Below are 26,726 nucleotides of genomic sequence, written 5' to 3'. Positions count from 1 at the left end.
GAAATGTGTCTAGGGGTCTTTTGCTGTCTTTACCTGGTCTTATTGTAACAAGATTTTATTTTCAACATGCTGTGTTTTGAGCTCCCTTTTTGTGAATCCTTGTTCACAACTTTCCAATTATAAGGCAAAGAAATGAGCACAAACAGGCTTTCTTTGGTTTAAAGAAGATGAAATTTATTAAACCTTAAACTTAAACTCTAATGCGGTTAACGCCTGCGGATATATGCACGCTAGCATGCACACGCGATACACGCGTGCAAATAGGGACAGAAAAGAGCAGAAGAAAAGTAGAAGAGTTTGAGGCAATGTCTTGCTACTGTTTCTCAAACTCACTGTAGTCCTTGATTGAAGATATAGTCTTGCGTTTCGTTGGGGCCCAGTATTCGTCTTAAACCTTGTTCACGGCATTCTGTCTGTTCCGATTCCTTTGGGAGTTCAAATTCAAACAAAAACTCACAGGTTGCCCAGCAGATTAGTCATGTGACTAGCTCCTTATATGGAACAGTCTCCTCAAAATCCTTTGGAAGTTCAAATTCTCTGCAACAGCCAGCTAGTCATGTGACTAAAACTGGTCTGACCAGTTCTGTGTATTGGGGAAGTAACTATTGGGTCCCTTTAAGTTCAACATTGCTAGCTCTATGTAAATGTCCTTCCAGTCAGGGTCTTGCAATTTTAAGTTTTTGTTCATGTGGCGAAATAATGTGTGCCTCAGTCTTGGCAGGTGGGGGTTTGCCTGACCAGACTGTTCCTGTTGGTACAAAGGAGGCTGAAAAAATACTTACAAAAATTCTTAATTTAAAAATCTTTAAGAGTGACTAGAGAAAGACTTTTTCTTCTGTTTGGGAGTCTGTGCTGAATGATCATCAATTTAAAATGGTCTCTTAGAGAACAAGGGGTTAGGAGCAATTTCTTTACATAGTGTCGCTGGGATACTGTGTGGAAAAATTGGAGAAATATTTGGAACAGAGGAAAATGCAAGCAGTGTGGAGAGTGCAGGACACTGGAATTAGAAACATAGAAACATAAAAAATAGAAGCAGGAGTAGGCCATTCAGCCCTTCGGGCCTGCTCCGCCATTCAAAAAAAGATCATGGCTGATCGTCCAATGCAGTACCCTGTTCCTGCTTTCTCCCCATATTCCTTGAAACCTTTGGCATTAAAAAATATATCTGTCTCCTTCTTGAATATATTTAATGACTTGGCCTCCACTGCCTTCAGCGGTAGAGAATTCCACAGGTTCACCACCCTCTGAGTGAAGAAATTTCTCCTCATCTCGGTTCTAAATGGCATACCCCATATCCTGAGACTGTGATCCTGGTTCTGCACTCCCCAGCCATCGGGAACATCCTCCCTGCATCCAGCCTGTCTAGTCCTGTTAGAGTTTTATAGGTTTCTATGAGATCCCCTCTCATTCTTCTAAACTGTGGTGAATATAGGCCTAGTCGACCCAATCTCTCCTCATACGTCAATCCTGTCATCCCAGGAAACAGCCTAGTAAGTCTTTTTTGCAATCCCTCCAAGGCAAGAACATCCTTCCTCAGATAAGGAGACCATAACTGCACGCAATACTCCAGATGTGGTCTCACCAAGGCCCTATATAACTGCAGTAAGACATCCTTGCTCCTGTACTCAAATCTTCTTGCAATGAAGGCCAACATACCATTTGCCTTCCTAATGGCTTGCTGCACCTGATTGCTTGCTTTCAGCGATTAGTTTTGGATTGCTCTCGTAAAGGGCTTTCACAAACATAATGGGCCAAATTGACGCTTCCTGCGTAAATATATATAATTCGGTAAAACCATGTTAAAATAATGGAAGCAAAATACTGCGGATGCTGGAAATCTGAAACAAAAACAAGAAATGCTGGAATCACTCAGCAGGTCTGGCAGCATCTGTGGAAAGAGAAGCAGAGTTAACGTTTCGGGTCAGTGACCCTTCTTCAGTTCCGAAGAAGGGTCACTGACCCGAAACGTTAACTCTGCTTCTCTTTCCACAGATGCTGCCAGACCTGCTGAGTGATTCCAGCATTTCTTGTTTTTGTTTAAAATAATGGATGCTTGGAAAGGATGTGTAATTTAGTTCGTGTTTAATAATATAAATATAATCATCTATTATCACTTGCATATTGTAAGTTATATTATATGTTCTATGTTTTTACATTGTAGCTGTTATGCAGAGCTTCTGAGAGTATCAGTTTAGTTTAATAAATGCTATTAAAGTTTTGAATAGTTTTTGGCTTCGATCATGATATAACTGAAAAATATTAGCAATAGTGGTAAAGGATTTCTGGTGTCATTTTGTACTGTTACCAAGAGTTCCTTAACATTGTTCATAGAATAATTCAGGCAGGTGGAACCAAAATGGCAAGGGGTATAGATAGTGTATAATGTCACCAGGATCCCCATATTCGTATTGCCGTAAACTCACTGGTAGTTACTTGTAAATGGAGTGATACTATTGTACCTATGTAATGTGAAGAACAAATCAGCCCAGTTGACACTGCAAAGTGCTCTTCACAATTGGAATAGGAGCACTGCCCCACATTCTAGGCAAACAATAGCCTGATATAGTTGTATTCACTAGATCATATCTAACAGCTAGCAACCCAGACTCTTTCCCAGACTCTCTCACCATTATTCTTAGAAATGTCATGTCCCAACTGCAGAGTAGACCTACCATCAGCGTGGACACAGTGATGTACAGTCAGGTGAGAGTGGCCCAGGGAATCGTCCATATTGACTCCAGACTTAAGGTCTCATCGCTTCTGGTCAAACAAGGCAAAGAAAATTTCGTGCTAATCACCTGCCCTCCCTCTCAACTGACAAATCAGTATTCCTCCGTGGAGGAAAAACTGAAGTGCAAGGACATCGACTGGGTGAGGTTTACAGCATCCTCCACTGATGCTAGTATCACCACAGACTCTGCTGCCTGAGTCCAGAGGACATAACTGTCAGACTAGGTTCTGCATCAGTGGGGGATGGAACCAACATGGGGCAGTAAGCTACTTGACCTCCATCACTCTATCTGTTGCAGATGCATCTATCCATGATGGCATTAGTAGGAGTGATTACTACTCATCTTGCCTCCACCGGAATGAGACATTTCCAGTAAATGACCGATTTCTGATTTTTTTTATTTAAAGCTGGCCAGCCATGAAGCTGCCCATGTTGGATGGGATACAGTGTGTGTTTGTGTGTATGTGGGGGGAGAGTTGAATAGGGTACAGTGTGTGTGTTGCGGGGGGAATTGGATGGGGTACAATGTGTGTGATGGCAAGTTGTTGGATGGGGTACAGTGTACATGAGTGGGGGGAGTTGGAAGGGGTACAATGTGTGTGGTGAGACAGTGTTGGATGAGTGTGTGAGTGAGTGAGGGTGGGTGGGTGGTCGGTCGGTTTTCATGGATGTCACATACCCAGTAGTTGACGGTAATAGGGTGAACAGGTGTTGGAGCGGAGAAGTACGCTTTGTGCCACGCAACACACTGTCACCACCAAAGCATCCTAGTCGCCGTGTCTTCTTCACAATGAGGCTTGGAAGGTTCTCTAACCATCGGATGGGTACAGTGTCTGTGTGTGTTTTGGGAGGCAGGTGGATGGGGTACAGTGTGTGTGTGGGGAGTTGGATGGGGTGCCGTGCGCGCGTGTGGGGAGTTGGGTGGGGTGCAGTACGCGCTTGGGGAGTGGGGGTGGGTGGGGAGTTGGATGGGGTGCCGTGCGCGCGTGTGGGGAGTTGGGTGGGGTGCAGTGCGCGCTTGGGGAGTAGGGGTGGGGGGGGGAGTTGGATGGGATGCAGTGCGTGCGTGGGGTGGGGAGTTGGATGGGGTGCAGTGAGCGCGTGGGGGGAGGAGTTGGATGGGGTGCAGTGAGCGCGTGGGGGGAGGAGTTGGATGGGGTGCAGTGCGCGCGTGGGGGGAGGAGTTGGATGGGGTGCAGTGCGCGCGTGGGGGGAGGAGTTGGATGGGGTGCAGTGCGCGCGTGGGGGGAGGAGTTGGATGGGGTGCAGTGCGCGCGTGGGGGGAGGAGTTGGATGGGGTGCAGTGCGCGCGTGGGGGGAGGAGTTGGATGGGGTGCAGTGCGCGCGTGGGGGGAGGAGTTGGATGGGGTGCAGTGCGCGCGTGGGGGGAGGAGTTGGATGGGGTGCAGTGCGCGCGTGGGAGGAGGAGTTGGATGGGGTGCAGTGCGCGCGTGGGGGGAGGAGTTGGATGGGGTGCAGTGCGCGCGTGGGGGGAGGAGTTGGATGGGGTGCAGTGCGCGCGTGGGGGGAGGAGTTGGATGGGGTGCAGTGCGCGCGTGGGGGGAGGAGTTGGATGGGGTGCAGTGCGCGCGTGGGGGGAGGAGTTGGATGGGGTGCAGTGCGCGCGTGGGGGGAGGAGTTGGATGGGGTGCAGTGCGCGCGTGGGGGGAGGAGTTGGATGGGGTGCAGTGCGCGCGTGGGGGGAGGAGTTGGATGGGGTGCAGTGCGCGCGTGGGGGGAGGAGTTGGATGGGGTGCAGTGCGCGCGTGGGGGGAGGAATTGGATGGGGTGCAGTGCGCGCGTGGGGGGAGGAATTGGATGGGGTGCAGTGCGCGCGTGGGGGGAGGAGTTGGATGGGGTGCAGTGCGCGCGTGGGGGGTGGAGTTGGATGGGGTGCAGTGCGCGTGTGTGGGGGGGGGGAGTTGGATGGGGTGCAGTGCGCGTGTGTGGGGGGGGGAGTTGGATGGGGTGCAGTGCGCGTGTGGGGGCTGAGTTGGATGGGGTGCAGTGCGCGAGTGGGGGGTGAGTTGGATGGGGTGCAGTGCGCGAGTGGGGGGTGAGTTGGATGGGGTGCAGTGTGCCTGTGCATGAAGGGGGGAGGTGGATGGGGTACAGTGTGCGTGTATGGGGGTGAGTTAGATGGGATACAGTGTGCCTGTGCATGAAGGGGGAGGTGGATGGGGTACAGTGTGCGTGTATGGGGGTGAGGTGGATGGGGTACAGTGTGCGTGTATGGGGGTGAGGTGGATGGGGTACAGTGTGCGTGTATGGGGGTTAGTTATATGGGAAACTGTGTGTGTGTGCATGGAGGGGGGAGGTGGATGGGCTGCTGTTTGTGTAAGGAGGGGTACTTGGTTGGAGTACAGTGTGAGTATGTACAGGGCAGAATGTTGGATGGGGTACAGTGAGTGTGGGGGAGTGTTGGATGGAGTGCAGTGTGTGTGTGGGGTGAGTTGGATGGGGTACAGTGTGCATGTATGGGGGTGGGTTGGATGGGGTACAGTGTGCCTCTGCATGAAGGAGGGGAGGTGGATGGGGTACAGTGTGCATGTATGGGGGTGAGTTGGATGGGGTACAGTGTGCGTGTCTGGGGGTGAGTTGGATGGGGTACAGTGTGCCTCTGCATGAAGGAGGGGAGGTGGATGGGGTACAGTGTGCATGTATGTGGGAGAGTTGGATTGAGTACAGAGTGTGTGTGGGGAATTGGATGGGTAGTGTGTTTGTGTGTGTGCGCGTGTTTGTGTTTGTGTGTGTGTGTGGTGAGTTGGATGGGGACACTGAGGGAGAACTTCAGAGCTTCCACCTGGAGGTCAGACAATTCCATACAGGTAAAAAGTTGTTCCCAAAAAAAAGGAAAGAAGGTTAGACTTCTGATGAAATGAAGTACACAAGGGAGGGAGGTGCAACGCACTCTGCAGAATTGTATTTGCTTTGGTGAGCTGCTTCCAAATACCTATGGTTCATGGTTCTTTCAGCACAGTGGCTAATATAATTGACTCGGGGTCTATCTGGATGAATGTTGGCTCATACAATGCCATCCAAACTGTGAAATAGGCACTGAAAGCGGAGGATAAGTCAAGTTTGGAGTACTTCGCAAGAAGACACACGACTAGTGAATCTGTCGGTGGCAAGCTGGTGAAGTATATGCACGATGTATGCTGAGGGGAAACATTAGGGGAGGAAAGAAAAAGAGGAACAGAGGAAAAGGCTAGAAATCACACACCAGAAACTGGCCACAAAACACAGTGCTAAAACAGTTATGCTGGTTGCTGTTAAGAAAGCTAATAAAGCCCATGTTACAACTCTGCATTCATCAGCGAAAGTGAAAACCTAACCAGTTAATTAGCAGTGTTTGTACAGATTGATGTACAAAGCAGAGAATACCCCAGATTGTGTGCTGATGTGAAGAAATCTGTATAAAAGCCAAAAACAACTGGCAGAGGGAAAGAGTTGAGGAAGCTTTCAAGAATGGTAACACCAAGAAAGTATATTCACTAGTCAAGATCATAGCTGGAAAGAAATAAGTAAACCCAGGAATAGGTATCATAGGAACATACGAATTAGGATCAAGAGTAGGCCACTCGGCTCCTCGAACCTGTTCTGCCATTCATAAGTTCAGGGCTGAACTGATTACTCCACATTACCACCTACCCCCGATAACCTTTCATCCCCTTGCTTATCAAGAATCTGTCTACCTTTGCCTTAAAAATATTCAAAGACTCTGCTTCCACTGCCTTTTGAGGAAGAGAATTCCAAAGACTCACGACCCTCTGAGAGAAAAAATTTCTCCTCATCTCTGTCTTAAATGGCCGACCCCTTATTTTTAAACAGTGACCCCTAGTTCTAGATTCTTCCGCAAGGGGAAACATCCTTTCCACAATCCACCCTGTCAAGACCCCTCAGGATCTTTTATGTTTCAATCAAGTCGCCTCTCTTCTAAGTTTCAGCAATACAAGCCTAGCCTGTCCAAACTTTCCTACCTGTCCAATCTTTTATCAAGGACGAAAACAAAGATGTGTATATGATAAGAACAAGATCAGGCTGAGATGGGAAAATTACTGTATGAAATTGTTTGAAGAAGAACCAGAAACGATAAACTACAAAGATTAGAAGTTAAAAGAAGCACTAGAACCTGAGGTACTAAAAGATGAGATAAGAAAAGCTATTAAGAACCCTGATTGGAAGGCAGAAGGACAAGCTTCTGCTGGTATCTGATCACTAAAAGAGGGCGGTGAAACAGTAGTAGATGCAATGAAAGAAATTATTGATGTATGGACAACAGATGAATGGGTTTGCAAGTGTGAGATGGTCACAATGCCAAAGATAGCAGACATACAGGACTGTCAAACATTGTACACTAAGTCTCATCAGACATGCATTGTAAAGTACTGCTTGACGTCATTAGGCAGAGTCACTCCACTGTGAACAGAGATGTGACGGGAGCAGTTTGGTTTCATTCTGGGAAAGGGTGCAACTGACGTTATGTTCAGGAATCACATGGAGGAATGTGAAAACAAGCAGGAAGCCCAGCTTTGGCTTATGTTCATAGACTATGCCAAAGCTTTCGACACTGTCTAGCACGGTGCTCTATGGAAGGCACTTATAGACTTTGGTTGTACCCAAACATCGTGTGTGGCTAATACAAGAGCTATACAGAAATGTTTCACAAGTTTTCAGAGTTGGTGATGAACATACCTGTTCGAGAAGGGAGTCAGGCAAGTGTATCTTCTGTTATCCATGCTGTTTAATGCTGTGCAAGAGAAGATAATAAGGATAGTACAGGAAGAGAGTTACCAGAGAGAAGTGGCTGCATGTTAGGAGGTCGTAACATATGGAATCTCAGGTATGCAGGTGACACCACACTCATCGGCAGAACAAAGGAAGAGCCAGAGACTATGGCATGCCTATTCAAAAGACAGAGTGTTTTGGATTGAACATAAATGAGGCAAAGTCGAGATTAGAAGCACCAAGATAAAGGTATTGGAGAAATTCAAGTACCTTGGCTCTAAAATAAACACCAAAGTTACATCCATAAATGAAATATAGGTTAGATTAGCTAGGGCAAGAGGTGTGACCAGTGACTTAAGTAGCATCTGGATGTCCAAAAGCATCAGCATGAAGTTGAAAAAACATCTAGTACATTCACTAGTGTCAAGTGTTGCAGTTCCATGGATGCGAGAGTTGGACTCCGAAGAGGATGAGGAGGATAACAGCTTATGAAATGTGGGTATGGCAGAGGATGCTGACAATTAGCTGGATGGACAGAAAGATAAATGAGTGGGTTATATCAAGAGTAGAAGTTCAGGAATCAAAAGGGTTGCTAAGTATAGTTAGAGAAAGATAGCCAAGTGTGGACATCAGAAACAAAGACCTGACAGCTTTGTTTTGGCAACAGTTGAAGGAGAAATTGAGCGAAGAAACAGAAGAAGAGGAAAATTCGGATGGGTAGATGACAGAGATGTGGATAGAGGGAGGCTTGAAGAAAGCCAGAGAAGGAGCAAGACCATGTTAGGAGGTCGTAACATATGGAATCTCAGGTATGCAGGTGACACCACACTCATTGGCAGAACAAAGGAAGAGCCAGAGACATGCCCCACTAAATGAGCATAGATTTACAAATAAGTTTTCAAAGTCATGTTCTGGTGTTAAAATTTACTTCATCCTTCATAATTGCATGATGCACTAACTATTTAATGCTGAAGTCACTTTGGTGATTTTATACAAATGCATTGTCCATCGTCTTGGTGGTAATCAAAGGTAAACAAAGGGAAAACTAATGTTTGCACACATTTGAAGTGGCCTGGAAGCATTTGCATTCATTACAGAACATTAAAAGTCCAAGAACATAAGAAATAGGAGCAGGAGTAGACCAACACAGCCTCTTAAGCCTGCTCCGCCATTCAATACGATTATGGCTGATCTGCCTCAATTCCACTTTCCTGCCTACTCCCCATATCCCTTGATTTCGTGGGAGACCAAAACTCTTATCTATCAGCCTTTAATATACTCAACGATGCATCCACATGTCTCTGGGGTAGAGAATTGCAAAAATTAATAACAGTCTGAGTGAAGAAATTTCTCCTTCGCTCAGTCCTAAATGATCCATCCCTTAACCTGAGATTCCTTTGTGTCCTAGATTCCCCGGCCAGGGGAAACATGTGTCTCCCCTGTCAAGCCCCTTCAGAATCTTGTATGTTTCAATGGATCACCTCTTCTAAATTCCAGAATTTATCCAATTTACTCAGCCTGTCATTATAGGACAACCCTCTCATCCTAGGAATCCGTCTAGTGAACGTTCATTCGCTGTACTGCTTCTATGGCAAGTAGATCCTTCCTTGGATATGGAGACCAAAACTGCATGCAGTACTCCAGGTATGGTCACACCAAAGCCCTATACAATTGTAGTAAGACTTCCTTATCCTTGTATTCAATGCTCTGCTAGCTGGCCTTCCATCTTCCACCCTCCATAAACTTGAACTCATGAAAACGATGCTGCCTGCATCCTGACACGCACTAATTTCCGTTAACTTATCACTCCAGAGCTCATGGACCTAAATTGACTCCCAGTCTGGCAGCGCCTCTATTTAAAAATTCTCATCCTTGTTTTCGAATCCCTCCATGACCTTGCCTTTCCCTATCTATGTAGCATCCTCTAGCCGTACAACCCTCTGAGATCTCTTGCATCCTCCAATTCTGGCCTCTTGCGCATCCTCAATTTTCATTGTTCCATCATTGGTGGCCGTGCTTCCAGCTGCCTAAGCTTAAGACTTTCTACTGTCTTAAAAATACTCCTGGGGGTGGGCAAGTGGGAGAATGGCATATCAATTTCCAATGGACTCCATTGTAGATAGGGAACGTGCCTGTTGCAATAAAGATTGGAAGAGTTATGGGATTAAAGGCTAGTAGTGAGCATTCATGCATGCAGAACATCCAGAGCGTAATAAACCTAAAAGATATTAATTGACGTGAACTGAATGATAGTAGCTGACAACCAAGAAACAAGCTGTTGTATCAACTCCTTGCATGTAGATAGTAATGACGTCTTGGTCCCAGTAGTTAACCATGTAAGTACAGGCTACGCTGTTGTACTTTAGGAACTCTATATAGTCTGTCTTGTGACTATTGTGACTCGTGGCTGGTCACCAATCACTGTGGTTGAAACATAAAGAAAACTCAAATTCAAAGGACAACTAACTATCGGATAACGCTTGGCTCACAGAATGTCAGAATGCTTTTAGGCAATAATACAAGACCAGAAAGTAGAAGAGCCCTCAGCCAGAATGCTGCACAGGTACAATATTGGTGTAGCTGCTCTCAGTGAAACCAGGTTTGCAGAGGAGTCTCATCTTGAGGAAGTAAGCACAAGCAACACGTTCTATTGGATAGGCAGGTCCAAGGACCAGCCTCGACAGTCAGGTCTGGGCTTTGCCATTTGATCTGAATTGGCACGTAAGCTGAACTCACTTCCCAAGGGTATCAACAACCAACTCGTGGTACTTCGAATAAGTCTTGCTAGGAACCAGTATGCAACACTTGTCAGCACCTATGCACCAATAATGACACACACGAGGTCAAAGAAGCATTCTGTGACGATTTCAGCCAGATCATCAGAAGAGTACTACACCAGGACAAATTAATCATTCTTGGTAATTTCAATGCCCATGTTGGGACAGCGTGTAATAAAATGGAGGGGAGTACAGGGACATCACGGCATTGGTATAGTAAACTCTAACAGCCAGCTTCTCTCTAAGTGCAGTGAGTTTGACCTCAACATCACAAATACAATTTTCCAACAAGCTAATAAATTGAAAACAACATGGATGCACCTCAGATCTAAACATTGGCATAGGTTGGTATACATTATTTTACGACAGAGACCTCAAGGATGTGCGCGCTCTCCGCTACCTTAGAGGTGCTGAATGCTGGTCAGGCCATCGGCTTGTCAGGAGCATCATGTCCCTGAAGATAACACCTAAAGCGCTACGACAGATGCAAACCACAAAGGAAGCTTGACATAATTATCCTAAAAGACTCGGCCGAGAGACAGGAACTGGAACAAAAAGTACCATAGAGCTTACTGGTATCCCAGAAGATAAAGTAGACATTGAAGATTCTTGGAAGTTAAAGGATATCACTCCTAGCATCTGAGGTCCTTGGATTCGTTAAACGGAAGCATCAAGATTGGTTTGACAAGAACAAGCAAGATATAGCCAAGCTGCTAGATGATGTACACAATGCTCCCAGATCCTACGTATCTGACAAAAAAATCGCCATCAAGTAAAACGCAAGTTGCAGGTGTAACTAAGAGATCAAGAAATGATAGTGGTAGAACAAGACTGCGGAGCTTCCGGAAGTTGCCAATAAACACAACCTGAAGGTTGTCCATGAAAGACTCCGTTTTGTCTATGGCCCCAAAACCAACAGTGCAATACCCATCCTCTCAGCAGACAGCAATCAGCCTCTAATGAAGAGGCATGAGATTCTCTTCCGACAAATTGCCAAGTATCTCTCATACCGTGCATAATGTGCATATATAATAAATAAAATACATGTTTTGAATTTATGTATCAATGAAAAAAAATCAAAATTAAAATAGTCTTAACTCTGAATTATTGCATTCTTTGACTTTTTTTTTACTATAATTCTGTCAGTAAAGTTATTTTTATTGGGGGTAGGCGGGAATGTGGAGTTGAGATTACAATCAGATCAGCCATGATCATCTTGAATGATGGAGCAGGCTCGAGGGGCCAAGTGGCCTACTCCTACTTCTAATTTGTTATGTTCGTATGTTTTGTATGTAAAACAAACCATAACTTAAGATGCATAGAATTAAGGCAATTGTTTTCAGCTAATGATTCTCGTGATTTTTAAAAAAGCATCTAATAGCACATTCAGAATAATTTAGTGCCTCAGCTAGATTAGAAACAACTATCTCAACAACAAAATCTGTTCCTTGCACAAATCAAATCTTTGGCCTCCTTATCTCGAGAGACAATGGATACGCGCCTGGAGGTGGTCAGTGGTTTGTGAAGCAGCGCCTGGAGTGACAGGCTCTTCCACAGGTGCTGCAGAGAAATTTGTTTGTCGGGGCTGTTACACAGTTGGCTCTCCCCTTGCGCCTCTGTCTTTTTTCCTGCCAACTACTAAGTCTCTTCGACTCGCCACATTTTAGCCCCGTCTTTATGGCTGCCCGCCAGCTCTGGCGAACGCTGGCAACTGACTCCCACGACTTGTGATCAATGTCACAGGATTTCATGTCGCGTTTGCAGACGTCTTTAAAGCGGAGACATGGACGGCCGGTGGGTCTGATACCAGTGGCGAGCTCGCTGTACAATGTGTTTTTGGGGTTCCTGCCATCTTCCATGCGGCTCACATGGCCAAGCCATCTCAAGCGCCGCTGACTCAGTAGTGTGTACGAGCTGGGGATGTTGGCCGCCTCGAGGACTTCTGTGTTGGAGATACGGTCCTGCCACCTGATGCCAAGTATTCTCCGGAGGCAGCGAAGATGGAATGAATTGAGACGTCGCTCTTGGCTGACAGATATTGTCCAGGCCTCGCTGCCATAGAGCAAGGTACTGAGGACACAGGCCTGATACACTCGGACTTTTGTGTTCCGTGTCAGTGCGCCATTTTCCCACACTCTCTTGGCCAGTCTGGACATAGCAGTGGAAGCCTTTCCCATGCGCTTGTTGATTTCTGCATCTAGAGACAGGTTACTGGTGATAGTTGAGCCTAGGTAGGTGAACTCTTGAACCACTTCCAGAGCGTGGTCGCTCTGCATTAGCTATAACCACGGTGTAGCTATGACCACTCGAACAGGTTTATTTAGAGCTCGATATTTTTTCATTAAAATCATCATTTGAAACTGTAAAGTGCAGCATAATGGTTAGCATTTTATCCTCACAATAAAAACATGGCCCTTACTTTGCTTGATTTATTTTTTTTCGGCTGTTTTCATGCTAATGTGATCCAACTGGAAAAGCTTGGAAGCCATAAATGAGATGTTAAAGAGCCGCATGCAGCTCAGGAGCTGCAGGTTGCAGACCCCTGGCCTAGGTCCTACTCATTGTGATTCCCTTCCTCATCTCTCTGTCCTCTTTTACTATTCTCCTTCAAATCCACCTCTTTGACCTAGCTGTTTACCACATCTCTGATTCTCTCCTGTTGGGATTTTTGGAAGTTGAATTGATTGGTGTCTGTGGTGCATGCTGGTTGGGTACCACAAATGACCAATGTGATTTCAGCTGTGTCAGTGTTTCTGTTAAAGTGAACAAGGAGCATGCTTTAATGATGCAAGGAAGTTGACATTGCTATGAGCAGCAGAAATACTTTAACTCATTTTGGAAATATTTATTCCAATCCTATCTATCACATTAGGTCAATAAAGAAAAAGAAAGACTTGCATTTATATGGCACTTTTCATGACCACTGGACATCTCAAAGTGCTTTTGAAGTCGTAGTCACTGTTGTAATGTAGGAAAGTTTGCACACAGTAAACTCGCACAAACAGCAATGTGATAATGACCAGATAATCTCTTTGTGATGTTGATTGAGGGATGAATATTGGCCTGGATAACTGCCCTGCTATTCTTCGAAATAGTACCATAGGATCTTTTACATCCACCAGAGCAGGCAAATGGGGCCTCGGTTTAACATCTCATCCGAAAGACAGCACCTTCGGCAGTGCAGCTGTCCCTTGATTTTTGTGCTGGAGTCCTGAAGTGGGACTTTGAGCCACATGGTTCTGGGTTCAAGGGGAGAGTGCTACCAACTGAGCCACAGCTGACACACAATGTCATTTGTTTTTCATCTTGCAGATAACAAAAGGCGGAGTCTGTTCAGTAGCTCTTGTTATCCTGCTGGTTACCCAAGTTCTTTCAGTCCAAGTGGAGGCAGCAGTCCCTATGGCAGTGGCTTCAGTTCCCCGTCCTCTACACCAGTCCGAACTGCACCACTCGTGAAACAGTTGATGACGACGCCTGGAAGTACAGGTACAGTGACCTTCAGATCATAGTGGTCATTTAATGGGTTTCATAACTGTGCATGTGCTACTGTGTAATAACTTGGGTTCTTAATAGAGGCCTGTATGTAAACAGTCCAACTAGGGGCGATGCCACATTGGATTTGGTACTGGGTAATGAACCCGGCCAGGTGTTAGATTTAGATGTAGGTGAGCACTTTGGTGATAGTGATCACAATTTGGTTAGGTTTACCTTAGCGATGGGCAGGGACAGGTATATACCGCAGGGCAAGAATTATAGCTGGGGGAAAGGAAATTATGATGCGATTAGGCAGGATTTAGGATGCGTAGGATGGGGAAGGAAACTGCAGGGGATGGGAACAATCGAAATGTGGAGCTTATTCAAGGAGCAGCTACTGCGTGTCCTTGATGAGTATGTACCTGTCAGGCAGGGAGGAAGTTGTCGAGCGAGGGAGCCGTGGTTTACTAAAGAAGTTGAAGCGCTTGTCAAGAGGAAGAAGAAGGCTTATGTTAGGATGCGACGTGAAGGCTCAATTAGGGCGCTTGAGAGTTACAAGCTAGCCAGGAAGGATCTAAAGGGAGAGCTAAGAAGAGCAAGGAGAGGACACGAGAAGTCATTGATGGATAGGATCAAGGAAAACCCTAAGGCTTTCTATAGGTATATCAGGAATAAAAGAATGACTAGAGTTGGATTAGGGCCAATCAAGGATAGTAGTGGGAAGTTGTGTGTGGAATCAGAGGAGATAGGGGAAGCGTTAAATGAATATTTTGCGTCAGTATTTACTGTAGAGAAAGAAAATGTTGTCGAGGAGAATACTGAGATTCAGACTACTAGGCTAGATGGGATTGAGGTTCACAAGGAGGAGGTGTTAGCAATTTTGGGAAGTGTGAAAATAGATAAGTCCCCTGGGCCAGATGGGATTTATCCTAGGATTCTCTGGGAAGCTAGGGAGGAGATTGCAGAGCCTTTGTCCTTGATCTTTATGTCGTCATTGTCGACAGGAATAGTGCCGGAAGACTGGAGGATAGCAAATGTTGTCCCCTTGTTCAAGAAGGGGAGTAGAGACAGCCCTGGTAATTATAGACCTGTGAGCCTTACTTCGGTTGTGGGTAAAATGTTGGAAAAGGTTATAAGAGACAGGATTTATAATCATCTTGAAAAGAATAAGTTCATTAGCGATAGTCAGCACGGTTTTGTGAAGGGTAGGTCGTGCCTCACAAACCTTATTGAGTTTTTCGAGAAGGTGACCAAACAGGTGGATGAGGGTAAAGCAGTGGATGTGGTGTATATGGATTTCAGTAAGGCGTTTGATAAGGTTCCCCACGGTAGGCTATTGCAGAAAATACGGAAGTATGGGGTTGAAGGTGATTTAGTGCTTTGGATCAGAAATTGGCTAGCTGAAAGAAGACAGAGGGTGGTGGTTGATGGCAAATGTTCATCCTGGAGTTTAGTTACTAGTGGTGTACCGCAAGGATCTGTTTTGGGGCCAATGCTGTTTGTCATTTTTGTAAATGACCTGGAAGAGGGTGTAGAATGGTGGGTTAGTAAATTTGCGGATGACACTAAGGTCGGTGGAGTTGTGGATTGTGCCGAAGGATGTTGTAGGGTACAGAGGGACATAGATAGGCTGCAGAGCTGGGCTGAGAGATGGCAAATGGAGTTTAATGCGGAAAAGTGTGAGGTGATTCACTTTGGAAGGAGTAACAGGAATGCAGAGTACTGGGCTAATGGGAAGATTCTTGGTAGTGTGGATGAGCAGAGAGATCTTTGTGTCCAGGTACATAAATCCCTGAAGGTTGCTACCCAGGTTAATAGGGCTGTTAAGAAGGCATATGGTGTGTTAGCTTTTATTAGTAGGGGGATCGAGTTTCGGAGCCACGAGGTCATGCTGCAGCTGTACAAAACTCTGGTGAGACCGCACCTGGAGTATTGCGTGCAGTTCTGGTCACCGCATTATAGGAAGGATGTGGAAGCTTTGGAAAGGGTGCAGAGGAGATTTACTAGGATGTTGCCTGGTATGGAGGGAAGGTCTTACGAGGAAAGGCTGAGGGACTTGAGGTTGTTTTCGTTGGAAAGAAGGAGGAGGAGAGGTGACTTAATAGAGACATATAAGATAATCAGAGGGTTAGATAGGGTGGATAGTGAGAGTCTTTTTCCTCAGATGGTGATGGCAAACACCAGGGGACATAGCTTTAAGTTGAGGGGTGATAGATATAGGACAGATATCAGAGGTAGTTTCTTTACTCAGAGTAGTAGGGGCGTGGAACGCCCTGCCTGCAGCAGTAGTAGACTCACCAACTTTAAGGGCATTTAAGTGGTCATTGGATAGACATATGGATGAAAATGGAATCGTGTGGGTCAGATGGTTTCACAGGTCGGCGCAACATCGAGGGCCGAAGGGCCTGTACTGCGCTGTAATGTTCTAATTCTAATTCTAAAAAAAACACACAATTTCAGATGTTTGCAGGAAATTTGATTTTGATATACTGTTAGTTGCTAATGGTTTTAAAATCTTAATCTAAGCTTTGAATAAAGGCACCAGTCCAATAATGACAAGACATCTGTCTGACATAATTTTACTTCACCACATGCTGGTAAGATCGAATGATAAACGCTATTACAATGTCAGTTGTGGCATTTTCCAGTGAAGAAAATGTAAAATATCACTCCAGTTCTTCAGCTACTAAGGACAGAAATACTATGGTAACATTACAAAAATGTGAAGGAAAAACTTAATTTATAAATATTGGAAGGTTAGCTTTTTCCCCTATTTTTCAAATGTGGCAAATGGTGTATTTCCATTGTGTACCCAACACAACTGAAGAACCAGGGGGTCATATTCCTGCCTCCTTACTCCAACCACAGAACTCTGCCTTTGCTGCTTTTGTGGGTAGGGGAGAAGAGACAACTTCTGGACTGCAAAATAAGGTTCCATAAGGCCAATGGTCTTGCACGACGGGACCTGGTTGGGTTATATAAAAGAAAGGAGGGGCTAGGGCTGCACTGCCCAGTTCCAGCGCAGCATGGGTTGATCGCCATGTTGTGAAGTCACAATGCTTTCATCCTGCCCCAGTCTGCAGTTCTATCCACCTTTGAGCCACCACTTTGAACCAGAGGGTGGCTACTCGGTGGAAAGGCTGTCTGCTGTGCGTGTGGCTAATGATTCCCCGCTGCAACCCCACCACATGTGGACAGTGCCTGTACAATGAGAACTATGTTACAACAAGGCATATCATAGAGCAGACCATTGACATCCTGAAGAAAGGGTTCCAATGCCTGGACCACTCCTCGGTGGGGGGGAGCCCTTCAGTACGCGGAGCATGACCTCGATTCGTGGTGGTCTGCGTCTCCACAATCTAGTCGTCATGAGGGCAGGCAGCCTTTGCCACCAGGGCGTCAGTGATGCTTCAGGAGGAGGAGGCAGTCGGCATATCCGTGGTCCAAATGGCTGTCCATGAGCATCAAATTCCAATTACCCTGAATGAATCCCCAAACCCCTGTTGTTCAATACTTCCCCACCTTACCATTCCTCAGCTAGCGATCGTCACAGCATCTCTTGGTCACAATCCTGAAATGAAAGCCACAAAAGAACCATTCCACACCAACTTTATATAACAACAAATCCAAAACCCCATACAATACTCAACTAATCATCCAGGTGCATTTCCTTATTGCCTGTATTGCGGTGCCTTTGCCTGGCCTAGTGCTCCTCCATTGCTCCCCCTTTGGCTGCAAAGACTGGTGGAAGGCTGCTGACTTTCAATGGGGGAGACTGCAGATGGCTTTGCAGGACAATATTGAGCAGCACACACTGGGCCTTGAGGACGTGGCTTCGGACTCCACCATCTCTGCAGGGGCGGAAGGAGTCTGAGCTGGCTGGCTGGCAGGGGCACTAGCAGAGCGGCTGAGGCGACACTTCAGGAATCCTAGTAATCTGCTGCAATACAGATTGCTAGACTGCTGTGAAAGCCTGAAAGCCCCTTTAACACAAAAAATAGGAGCAGGAGTATAGACCATCCAGTCCATGAAGCATGCTCAGCCATTCAGTACAATCGTGGCTGGTCTTCGGCTTCAACTCTCATTTTCTGTCTACTCCCCATATCCTATGATTCCCTGAGAGTCCAAAACTCTGTCTCAGTCTTAAATGTATTCAACAATAGAGCATCCACAACCCTTTGGGGTAGAGAATTCCAAAGATTCGCAACCCTTTGGCTGAAGAAATTTCTCCTCATCTCAGTCCTAAATGACCGGCCCCTTATCCTGAGACTGTGCCCCCCGTGTTCCAGATTCCCCAGCCAAGGGTGACAACCTCATACTTCCCCACATGATACTCCATCTACCACCTTGTTACCCATTCACTTAACCTGTCTGGATCTCTTTGTGACCTCTTTGTGTCATCCTCATAGCTTGCATTTCCACCATCTTTCTATTGTTAGCAAACTTGGATACATTACTCACTGTCTCTTTGTCTAAATCATTAATATAGATTGTAAATAGCTGAGGCCCCAATACCGATCCTCGCGGCACTCTACTAGTTACAGCCTGCCAATTTGAAAATGCCCCATTTATCCCTACCCTTTGCTTCCTGTCTGTTAACCAATCCTCTATCCATGCTAATATATTACCCCCATCTCCATGAGCTCTTCTCTTGCGTAGTAACCTTTTGTGTGGCACCTTAGCGAATGTCTTTTGGAAATCCAAGTATACTACATCTACGAGTTCCCCTTTACCCTACCAGTTACATCCTCAAAAAACTCTTATAAATTTGTCAAACGCAGCTTCCCTTTCGTAAAGCCATGTTGACTTGTCTGATCATACAATGATTTTCTAGGTGCATTGTTAAGACTTGCTTCATAATAGGTTCCAGCAATTTCCCGATGACTGATGTCAGGCTAATTGGCCTGTAGTTCCCTGTTGTGTCTCTCCCTCCTTGAATATTGGTGTCAGATTTGCTAACTTCCAATCCGCTGGGACTGTTCTAGAATCTAGGGAATTTTCAAAAATCATCAATGCATCCACTATTTCTGCAGCTGCCTCTTTTAGAACCCTAGGATGTAGGCTATCAGGTCCTGGGGATTTGTCGGATTTTAGTCCTTTAAGTTTCTCCAGTACTTTTTCTCTGCTGATATCGATTAGTTTAATTTCTTCACTGTTATTAGACCCCAGGTTACCCTTTATTTCTGGAATGTAACTTGTGTATTCTACACAAGTCCCTGCCATTTCCTCATTTCCCATGATAATTTCTCCTATCTCTGCATCTAAGGGACCAACATTTAGATTAGTTTAGATTAGAGATACAGCACTGAAACAGGCCCTTCGGCCCACCGAGTCTGTGCCGAACATCAACCACCCATTTATACTAATCCTACACTAATCCCATATTCCTACCAAACATCCCCACCTGTCCCTATATTTCCCTACCACCTACCTATACTAGTGACAATTTATAATGGCCAATTTACCTATCAACCTGCAAGACTTTTGGCTTGTGGGAGGAAACCGGAGCACCCGGAGAAAACCCACGCAGACACAGGGAGAACTTGCAAACTCCACACAGGCAGTACCCAGAATCTAACCCGGGTCCCTGGAGCTGTGAAGCTGCGGTGCTAATCACTGCGCCACTGTGCCGCCCCACTTAGCTACTCTCCTTTTTGTATACTTGGAAAAGCTCTTGCAATCTGTTTTTATATTCCTGGTTAGATTACTCTCATTCTATTTTTTTTCCTTTATATCAACTTTTTTGTGGCCCTTTGCTGGTTTCTAAATCTCTCAATCCTCAAGCATACTACTGTTTTTTGCAACATTATAAAGCCGCTTTAGTCAAATACAATCCTTAACTTTGAATGCTGGTATTTTGAAGCCATGATGGCAGCAGTCTAAACCTGCATGGCACCAAGCTGAGCTTGTTTGGCAACAGACAGATCTCATGACCTCAGTCTGAGCTTCTCAGCACTTGGGTGTTGTGTGACTTCTGCCTGTGCTGCAATGGAAGCTGAGACATCAGCCATCAGACACTGCATCACAGTAAGTGTTCTCATGGAGTTTGTCACCACTTACACGCTTGGAAGGATGGGCTCCAAGCTCTGCGAGAAGCCCTATGCCAAGCTGGAGCCAGGCTCCTCCATGCTTTTTAACAGTGACAGCAGGCTCTCTAGCACACCTGCCAATGCATTAAGGATTTCTGTGTGCATACCCATCAGCCTTTGCCTGTATGCTGCTTATTGAAGTCCTCATCTGGGTCCCCTGCAGCTGAACTTGTCTGCAACCTTGCCCTCTGGGAAGCTGGCACATGCACTATCCTTTTTCCCCCTGGCCTGGCTACAGCTCACTCATGCCTGGTAACTCACCACATGCAGTGCCAGTATCTGAGCTGATGGCTGTGTGTGTCAGATCAAGTGACAGTGCTTCTTCCTCAGAGGTCTACTGAGCCTTCGTCCTCAGGCACCACTGGCTGTCCAGCTAGCAGTTCTTGGGTATCTGAAAGCATAAGGGCACAAGGGGAGGGTTGGTGTGAGGAAAGGGGGCATGGGAGAAAGCAGGAGGTGCGTGGTTAGACCATCTGCAGCTTGTACCTCATACAAGATTACGGGATGGGGATGAAGTGGGATTTCATAAGGTACGTAACTCAGGAACGCACCGTCCATCTTGGGTGGCTTCAGTGATGCCACTTGCCACGGCCAAACTAACAGCACCAATAATGCCGAGCAGAGTCTCCTCCACGGGGTGAGGGCAGGCCATTCCTGTCTCCCGTTTGTTTGTTTCTGCACCCTCCTGTTGTGGGCAATGTTGTCCTGCAAGAGAGAGGGAAATGTGTCAGTGAGTGTGTTGCAACATGTTTGGGTGATGCGCCTGTCATAGCTGTATAGCTGGCAGAATGTGGAAGCTGCAATATATGGGTGTGAAGCTCTCAGCAGTGCTAAGTTTGTAAGCGTGAGGTGGAGCATATGCACGTTAGACATGAGTCCTGATTGGTAGAGAGTGTTGGCTGAGTTATGGGGGTATGTGCATTGAGCATTGTGTGAGATGGGTGGTGCAGTTGGTTGGATATAGAATTTGAAGATGCATTCACTGACCTCGACCACTTATGTGAGATCATTGAATGTTTTCTGACACTGTGTCCAGGTCCTCGGGATCAGACTCTTGGCATTGAACTTGGTGGCTGTCTGCTCTCTCTGCCTTTGCAGTGTCTATCTATAGGGCCTCTCCTCCTTTCAGCTTCCTGCACAAAGGCCTCCCCCACTGCATTGCAGAACCTAGGACCCCTCTCTCAGGTCTGCTGCTCCGTGACTCAGGTTTCTTCCTGCCAAGACTGATTCTGTTAAATTGATTTGAACCTATGCAGGTTTGAAGTACTGTTTTTGCACCAAACTTAAGATGAATGTACTGCTGCTACCAACCTTCCTTCCGAAATATGGCTTCCCTGTATATGTTTTTTTCAATTCGTTCATGGGATGTGGGCGTCACTGGCTAGGCCAGCAATAATTGCCCATCCCTAATTACCCTTGAGAATGTGGTGGTGAGCTGCCGCCTTGAACTGCTGCAGTCTTTGGGTGTAGGTACACTCACAGTGCTGTTAGGGAATTCCAGGATTTTAACCCAGTGATAGTGAAGGGATGGCAATATAGTTCCAAGTCAGGATGGTGTGTGGCTTGGAGGGGATTGTGCAGGTGGTGGTGTTCCCATGCATCTGATGCCCTTGTCCTTCTAGGTGATAGAGGTCACTGGTTTGGAAGATGCTGTCGGAGGAGTCTTGGTGAGTTGCCGCAGTGTATCTTGTAGATGGTACACACCGCTGCCTCTGCGCGTCAGTGTTGATGGTGGTGGATGGGGTGCCAATCAAGCGGGCTGCTTTGCCCTGGATCGTGTCGAGCTTCTTTAGTGTTGTTAGAGCTGCACCCATCTAGACAAGTGGGGAGTATTCCATCACACACCTGACTTGTGCCTTGTAAATAGTGGACAGGCACTGGGGAGTCAGGAGGTGAGTTCCTCGCAGCAGAATTCCCAGCCGCTGACCTGGGCTCTTGTAGTCACAATATTTATGTGGCTAGTCCTGTCCAAATTGGGCATCTAGCTGAAAAACCTGAGCGTTGTCACTCAAGCCGTTGTTCATGGGCACGTTGTTGGATCTCCGCAGGCAGCCGCCGCCATCGCTCGGAGCCAGCGGCACCGGGAGCTCCAGCTGCTTCTACTCCTGAGCCATCAGGCGGAGGCTCAGCTGCTCATACCGAGGCCGGAGCTCCCAAGCTCCTAGATATCCCTTCCCAGCTCTCCACCCCCCCCCCCCCTTCCACCTCGCACCCCTCCCCTGCCCCCCTCGCACCCCCTTCCCTCCACTCCCCCTCCCCCCCACCCCCTTCCCCTCGCCTCCTCCCACCGGCATCCACCTATCCCTGAGCAGGGGCCCTAACTGTCTTGTGGGCAACTCGGGAGAAACCAAGGCTAAGGGCGTAAACCTGAACAGAAAATCCGGAGCGGAACACCTTTGGCATGTTTCTGGCAGCTCCTGCAGCCATACCGGTGCCAAACGTCGTGCTCTGCACACCTTTGGAACCCACCAGGAAAGCCGAGTGGGGGTTTTGACGCATGGGCAACTCCCAACCTCCATGCATCTGCCCAGGCATTCGCCATGGAGAGGTCACTCCATAGTTACCTCACAGCGACCAAAACAACACGGAAGGCAGCAGTTACGGGTTATAAGCCCAGCTCAATTGGCGTAGAGATTGGGTGCCACCGGTTGTCTTTGTCGGTGGGAGAGGTCATCGCATCTCATTGGACAGCTACCACCCGCCTCAAACCGGGCAGCCCCCGGTCAGTAAGTTTCTGTCCCGCCACAGTCCACCTGCTTCAATGGGTGCTTGGAGCTCAGGGTCTCTGCCCGACAAGTGGACTGTAGCACTGCACCAAACAGCATGATTAAAAAAAGGAAAGAAGGTACCAGCCCTTCGTTTTGCAAGCTGGAATGTCAGATCTACGTGTCCTGGCCTGTCGGAAGACCCTACAGAAATCAACGATTCTCAGAAGACTGCCATCGTTAACAACGAGCTCAGTAGACTCAATGTGGACATCTCAGCACTCCAGGAGACATGCCTCCCTGCGAGCGGATCTCTAAGAGAGCAAGACTACACCACCTTCTGGCAGGGTAGGGATCCTGAAGAACCAAGACAGCATGGAGTGGTTCCAGCATTTCTTGTTTTTATTTCAGATTTCCAGCATCCGCAGTATTTTGCTTTTATTCAAATGGCCCGGAACACAGACTGTCCATCCGACTGCTCACTGCCTCTGGTCCAGTACACCTACTCAGCATCTATGCTCCAACACTCTGCTCCCCACCTGAAGTTAAAGACCAGTTCTACGAGGAACTCCATAATATCATTAGTAGCATCCCCAATCCGAACATCTGTTCCTGCTGGGGAAATTTAATGCCAGCGTTGGGGCCGACCATGACTCATGGTCCTCCTGCTTTGGGCGCTATAAGCATTGGAAGGATGAATGAGAATGGGCAGAGACTGCTTGGGTTGTGTACCTATCACAACCTCTGCATCACCAACTCGTTCTTTCATACTAAACCCTGTCACCAGGTTTCTTGGAGGCACCCAAGATCACGTCGTTGGTACCAGCTGGACCTCATCGTCACAAGGCGAGCCTCTTTAAACAGCGTTCAAATCACACGCAGCTTCCACAGTGCGGACTGCGACACCGACCACTCCCTGGTGTGCAGCAAAGTTAGACTCAAACCAAAGAAGCTTGATCACTCCAAGCAGAAGGGCCGCCCGTGCATCAACACTAGCAGAATTTCTTATCCACAGCTGTTACATAAGTTTCTAAATTCACTTGAGAAAGCCCTTCAAAACATTCTTACAAGGGATGCAGAGACTAAGTGGGCCCACATCAGAGACGCCATCTATGACTCAGCAATGACCACCTATGACAAATGTGTGAATCAGAACGCAGATTGGTTTCAATCTCACTTTGAAGAGCTGGAACCTGTCATAGCCACTAAGCGCACTGCACTGTTGAACTACAAGAAAGCCCCCAGCGAGTTAACGTCTGTAGCACTTAAAGCAGCCAGAAGCGCTGCACAAAGAACAGCCAGGCGCTGCGCAAATGACTACTGACAACACCTATGCAGTCGTATTCAGCTGGCCTCCGACACCGGGAACATCAGAGGAATGTATGATGGCATTAAGAGAGCTTTTGGGCCAACCATCAAGAAGAATGCCCCCCTCAAGTCTAAATCGGGGAAACGATCACTGACCAACAAGCAAATGGACCGCTGGGTGGAGCATTACATAGAACTGTACTCCAGGGAAAATGATGTCGCTGATACCGCCCTCAATGCAGCCCAGTCTCTGCCTGTCATGGATGAGCTGGATGAACAGCCAACAAAATCGGAACTCGGTGATGCCATTGATTCTCTAGCCAGTGGGAAAGTCCCTGGGAAGGACGGCATCGCCCCTGAATTAATCAAGGGTGCCAAGCCTGCTATACTCTCAGCACTCCATGAACTGCTTTGCCTGTGCTGGGATGAGGGAGCAGTACCACAGGACATGGGCAATGCCAATATCATCACCCTCTATAAGAACAAGAGTGATCGCGGTGACTGCAACAACTACCGTGGAATCTCCCTGCTTAGCATAGTGGGGAAGGTCTTTGCTCAAGTCACTTTAAACAGGCTCCAGCAGCTTGCTGAGCGTGTCTACCCTGAGGCACAGTGTAGCTTTCGAGTAGAGAGATCCACCATTGACATGCTGTTCTCCCTTCGCCAGTTACAGGAGAAATGCCGAGAACAGCAGATGCCCCTTTACTTTGCTTTCATTGATCTGACCAAAGCCTTTGACCTAGTCAGCAGACGTGGTCTGTTCAGACTACTAGCAAAGATCGGATGTCCACCAAAGCTACTAAGTATTATCACCTCATTCCATGACAATATGAAAGGCACAATTCAACATAGCGGTGCCTCATCAGACCCCTTTCCCTTCATGAGTGGTGTGAAACAGGGCTGTGTTCTCGCACCTTCACTGTTTGGGATCTTCTTCTCCCTGCTGCTCTCACGTGCGTTCTAGTCTTCAGAAGAAGGAATTTTCCTCCACACAATATCAGATGGCAGGTTGTTCAACCTTGCCCGTCTAAGAGCAAAGACCAAAGTACAGAAAGTCCTCATCAGGGAACTCCTCTTTGCTGGCGATGCTGCATTAACATCTCACACTGTCTGCAGTGACTCATGGACAGGATTGCGGCAGCCTGCAACAAATTTGGCCTAAGCATCAGCCTCAAGAAAACGAACATCATGGGACAGGACATCAGAAATGCTCCATCCATCAATATCGGCGACCACACTCTGGAAGTGGTTCCAGAGTTCACCTACCTAGGCTCAACTATCACCAGTAACCTGTCTCTCGATGCAGAAATCAACATGCTCATGGGAAAGGCTTCTACTGCTATGTCCAGACTGGCCAAGAGAGTGTGGGAAAATGGCGCACTCGCGTGGAACACAAAAGTCCGAGTGTTTCAAGCCTGTGTCCTCAGTTCCTTGCTGTACGGCAGCGAGGCCTGGACAACGTATGTCAGCCAAGAGCGATGTCTCATTTCATTCCATCTTTGCTGCCTCCGGAGAATCCTTGGCATCAGGTGGCAGGACCGTATCTCCAACGCAGATGTCCTCGAGGCGGCCAACATCCCCAGCATATACACCCTACTGAGCTAGCGGTGCTTGAGATGGCTTGGCCATGTGAGCGCATGGAAGATGGCAGGATCCCCAAGGACACATTGTACAGCGAACTCGTCACTGGTATCAGACCCACCGGCTGTCCATGTCTCCTCTTTAATGACGTCTGCAAATGCGACATGAAGTCCTGTGACATTGATCACAAGTCGTGGGAGTCAGTGATCGCCAGAGCTGGCTGACAGCCATAAAGGCGGGGCTAAAGTGTGGCGAGTCGAAGAGACTTAGCAGTTGGCAGGTAAAAAGATAGAAGCGCATGGCGAGAGCCAACTGTGTAACTGCCCTGGCAACCAATTTTATCTGCAGCGCCTGTGTAGGAGTCTGTTACTCCAGAGTTGGACTTTATAGCCACTCCAGGCGCTGCTTCACAAACCACTGACCACCTCCAGGCCCTTTGTCTCTTGAGACAAGGAGGCCAAAGAAGAAGAGTCCAGTCTAATCAATGGTAATCCCCATGATGTTGATAGTGGGACATTCAGCGATGGTAATGCCATTGAACATCAAGGGGTAATGGTTAGATATTCTTTTGTTTGAGATGGTCATTGCCTGGCACTTGTGTGGTGTGAATGTTACTTATCCCTGATCAGCCCAAGCATGGATGTGGTCCAGGTCTTGCTGCATCTGGACACTGGCTGCTTCATTAGCTGAGCACTCACGGATGGTGCTGAACATTGTGCAATCTTCAGTGAATGCCCCCACTCCTGACCTTATGATAGAGGGAAGGTCATTGATGAAGCAGATGAAGATTGTTGCCTAGGACACTACCTGAGGAATTCCTGCAGTGATGTCCTGGGACTGACATGTTTGACCTCCATCAGATGACAACCATCTTCCTTTGTGCTTGGTATGACTGCAACCAGCAGAGAGTTTTCCTCCTGATTCCCACTGACTCCAGTTTTGCTAGGGTTCCTTGATGCCATACTCGGTCAAGGGCAGTCACTCTCACCTCACCTCTGGAATTCAGCTTTTATGTACAGGGAAGTATATGTATGGAAGGGGAATTGTCATTCAGAAAGTTAGCCCAAGTTACCTGGTATTGGTTCCACTCTGGGCACTGACAGTACTTCAGTTCCAATTACATATATCCTGTAGACAGTCCACCCATATCTGATGTGGAAAAGTTTGTGCTATTCCAGAATAGGAGGAAACAGCACCTTGATGCTTCCATAAGTTATATCAGTTCATGGGATCGCCTCACTATCCAGCAGAAGTTTTAGGCATTGCTCTGCTTGAATTATAAGCTTGTTGAAACCTTTGTAATCTTGGTGATTGTCATCCAGAATTTTTG

At 47.1% G+C, this 26,726-nt stretch overlaps 1 protein-coding gene across 3 annotated transcripts in view; it reads left to right on the top strand.

Annotated features, from left to right (window-relative positions):
• The window catches only part of slain2 (SLAIN motif family, member 2), a 101,125-nt gene that overhangs the window by 23,399 nt on the left and 51,000 nt on the right, over positions 1-26,726 (top strand). For all 3 annotated transcript variants that reach the window (XM_068035775.1, XM_068035784.1, XM_068035764.1), the window contains exon 3: positions 13,552-13,725. In XM_068035775.1, the coding sequence (XP_067891876.1) occupies positions 13,552-13,725 (174 nt within the window). The remainder of the gene's footprint in view (positions 1-13,551; positions 13,726-26,726) is intronic.

Source organism: Heterodontus francisci, chromosome 1 (assembly GCF_036365525.1).
Source record: "Heterodontus francisci isolate sHetFra1 chromosome 1, sHetFra1.hap1, whole genome shotgun sequence".
Lineage (NCBI taxonomy): Eukaryota > Metazoa > Chordata > Chondrichthyes > Heterodontiformes > Heterodontidae > Heterodontus > Heterodontus francisci.
The sequence above is the reverse complement of the archived record's forward strand: the minus strand, read 5'-3'. Positions and strand labels throughout refer to the sequence as shown.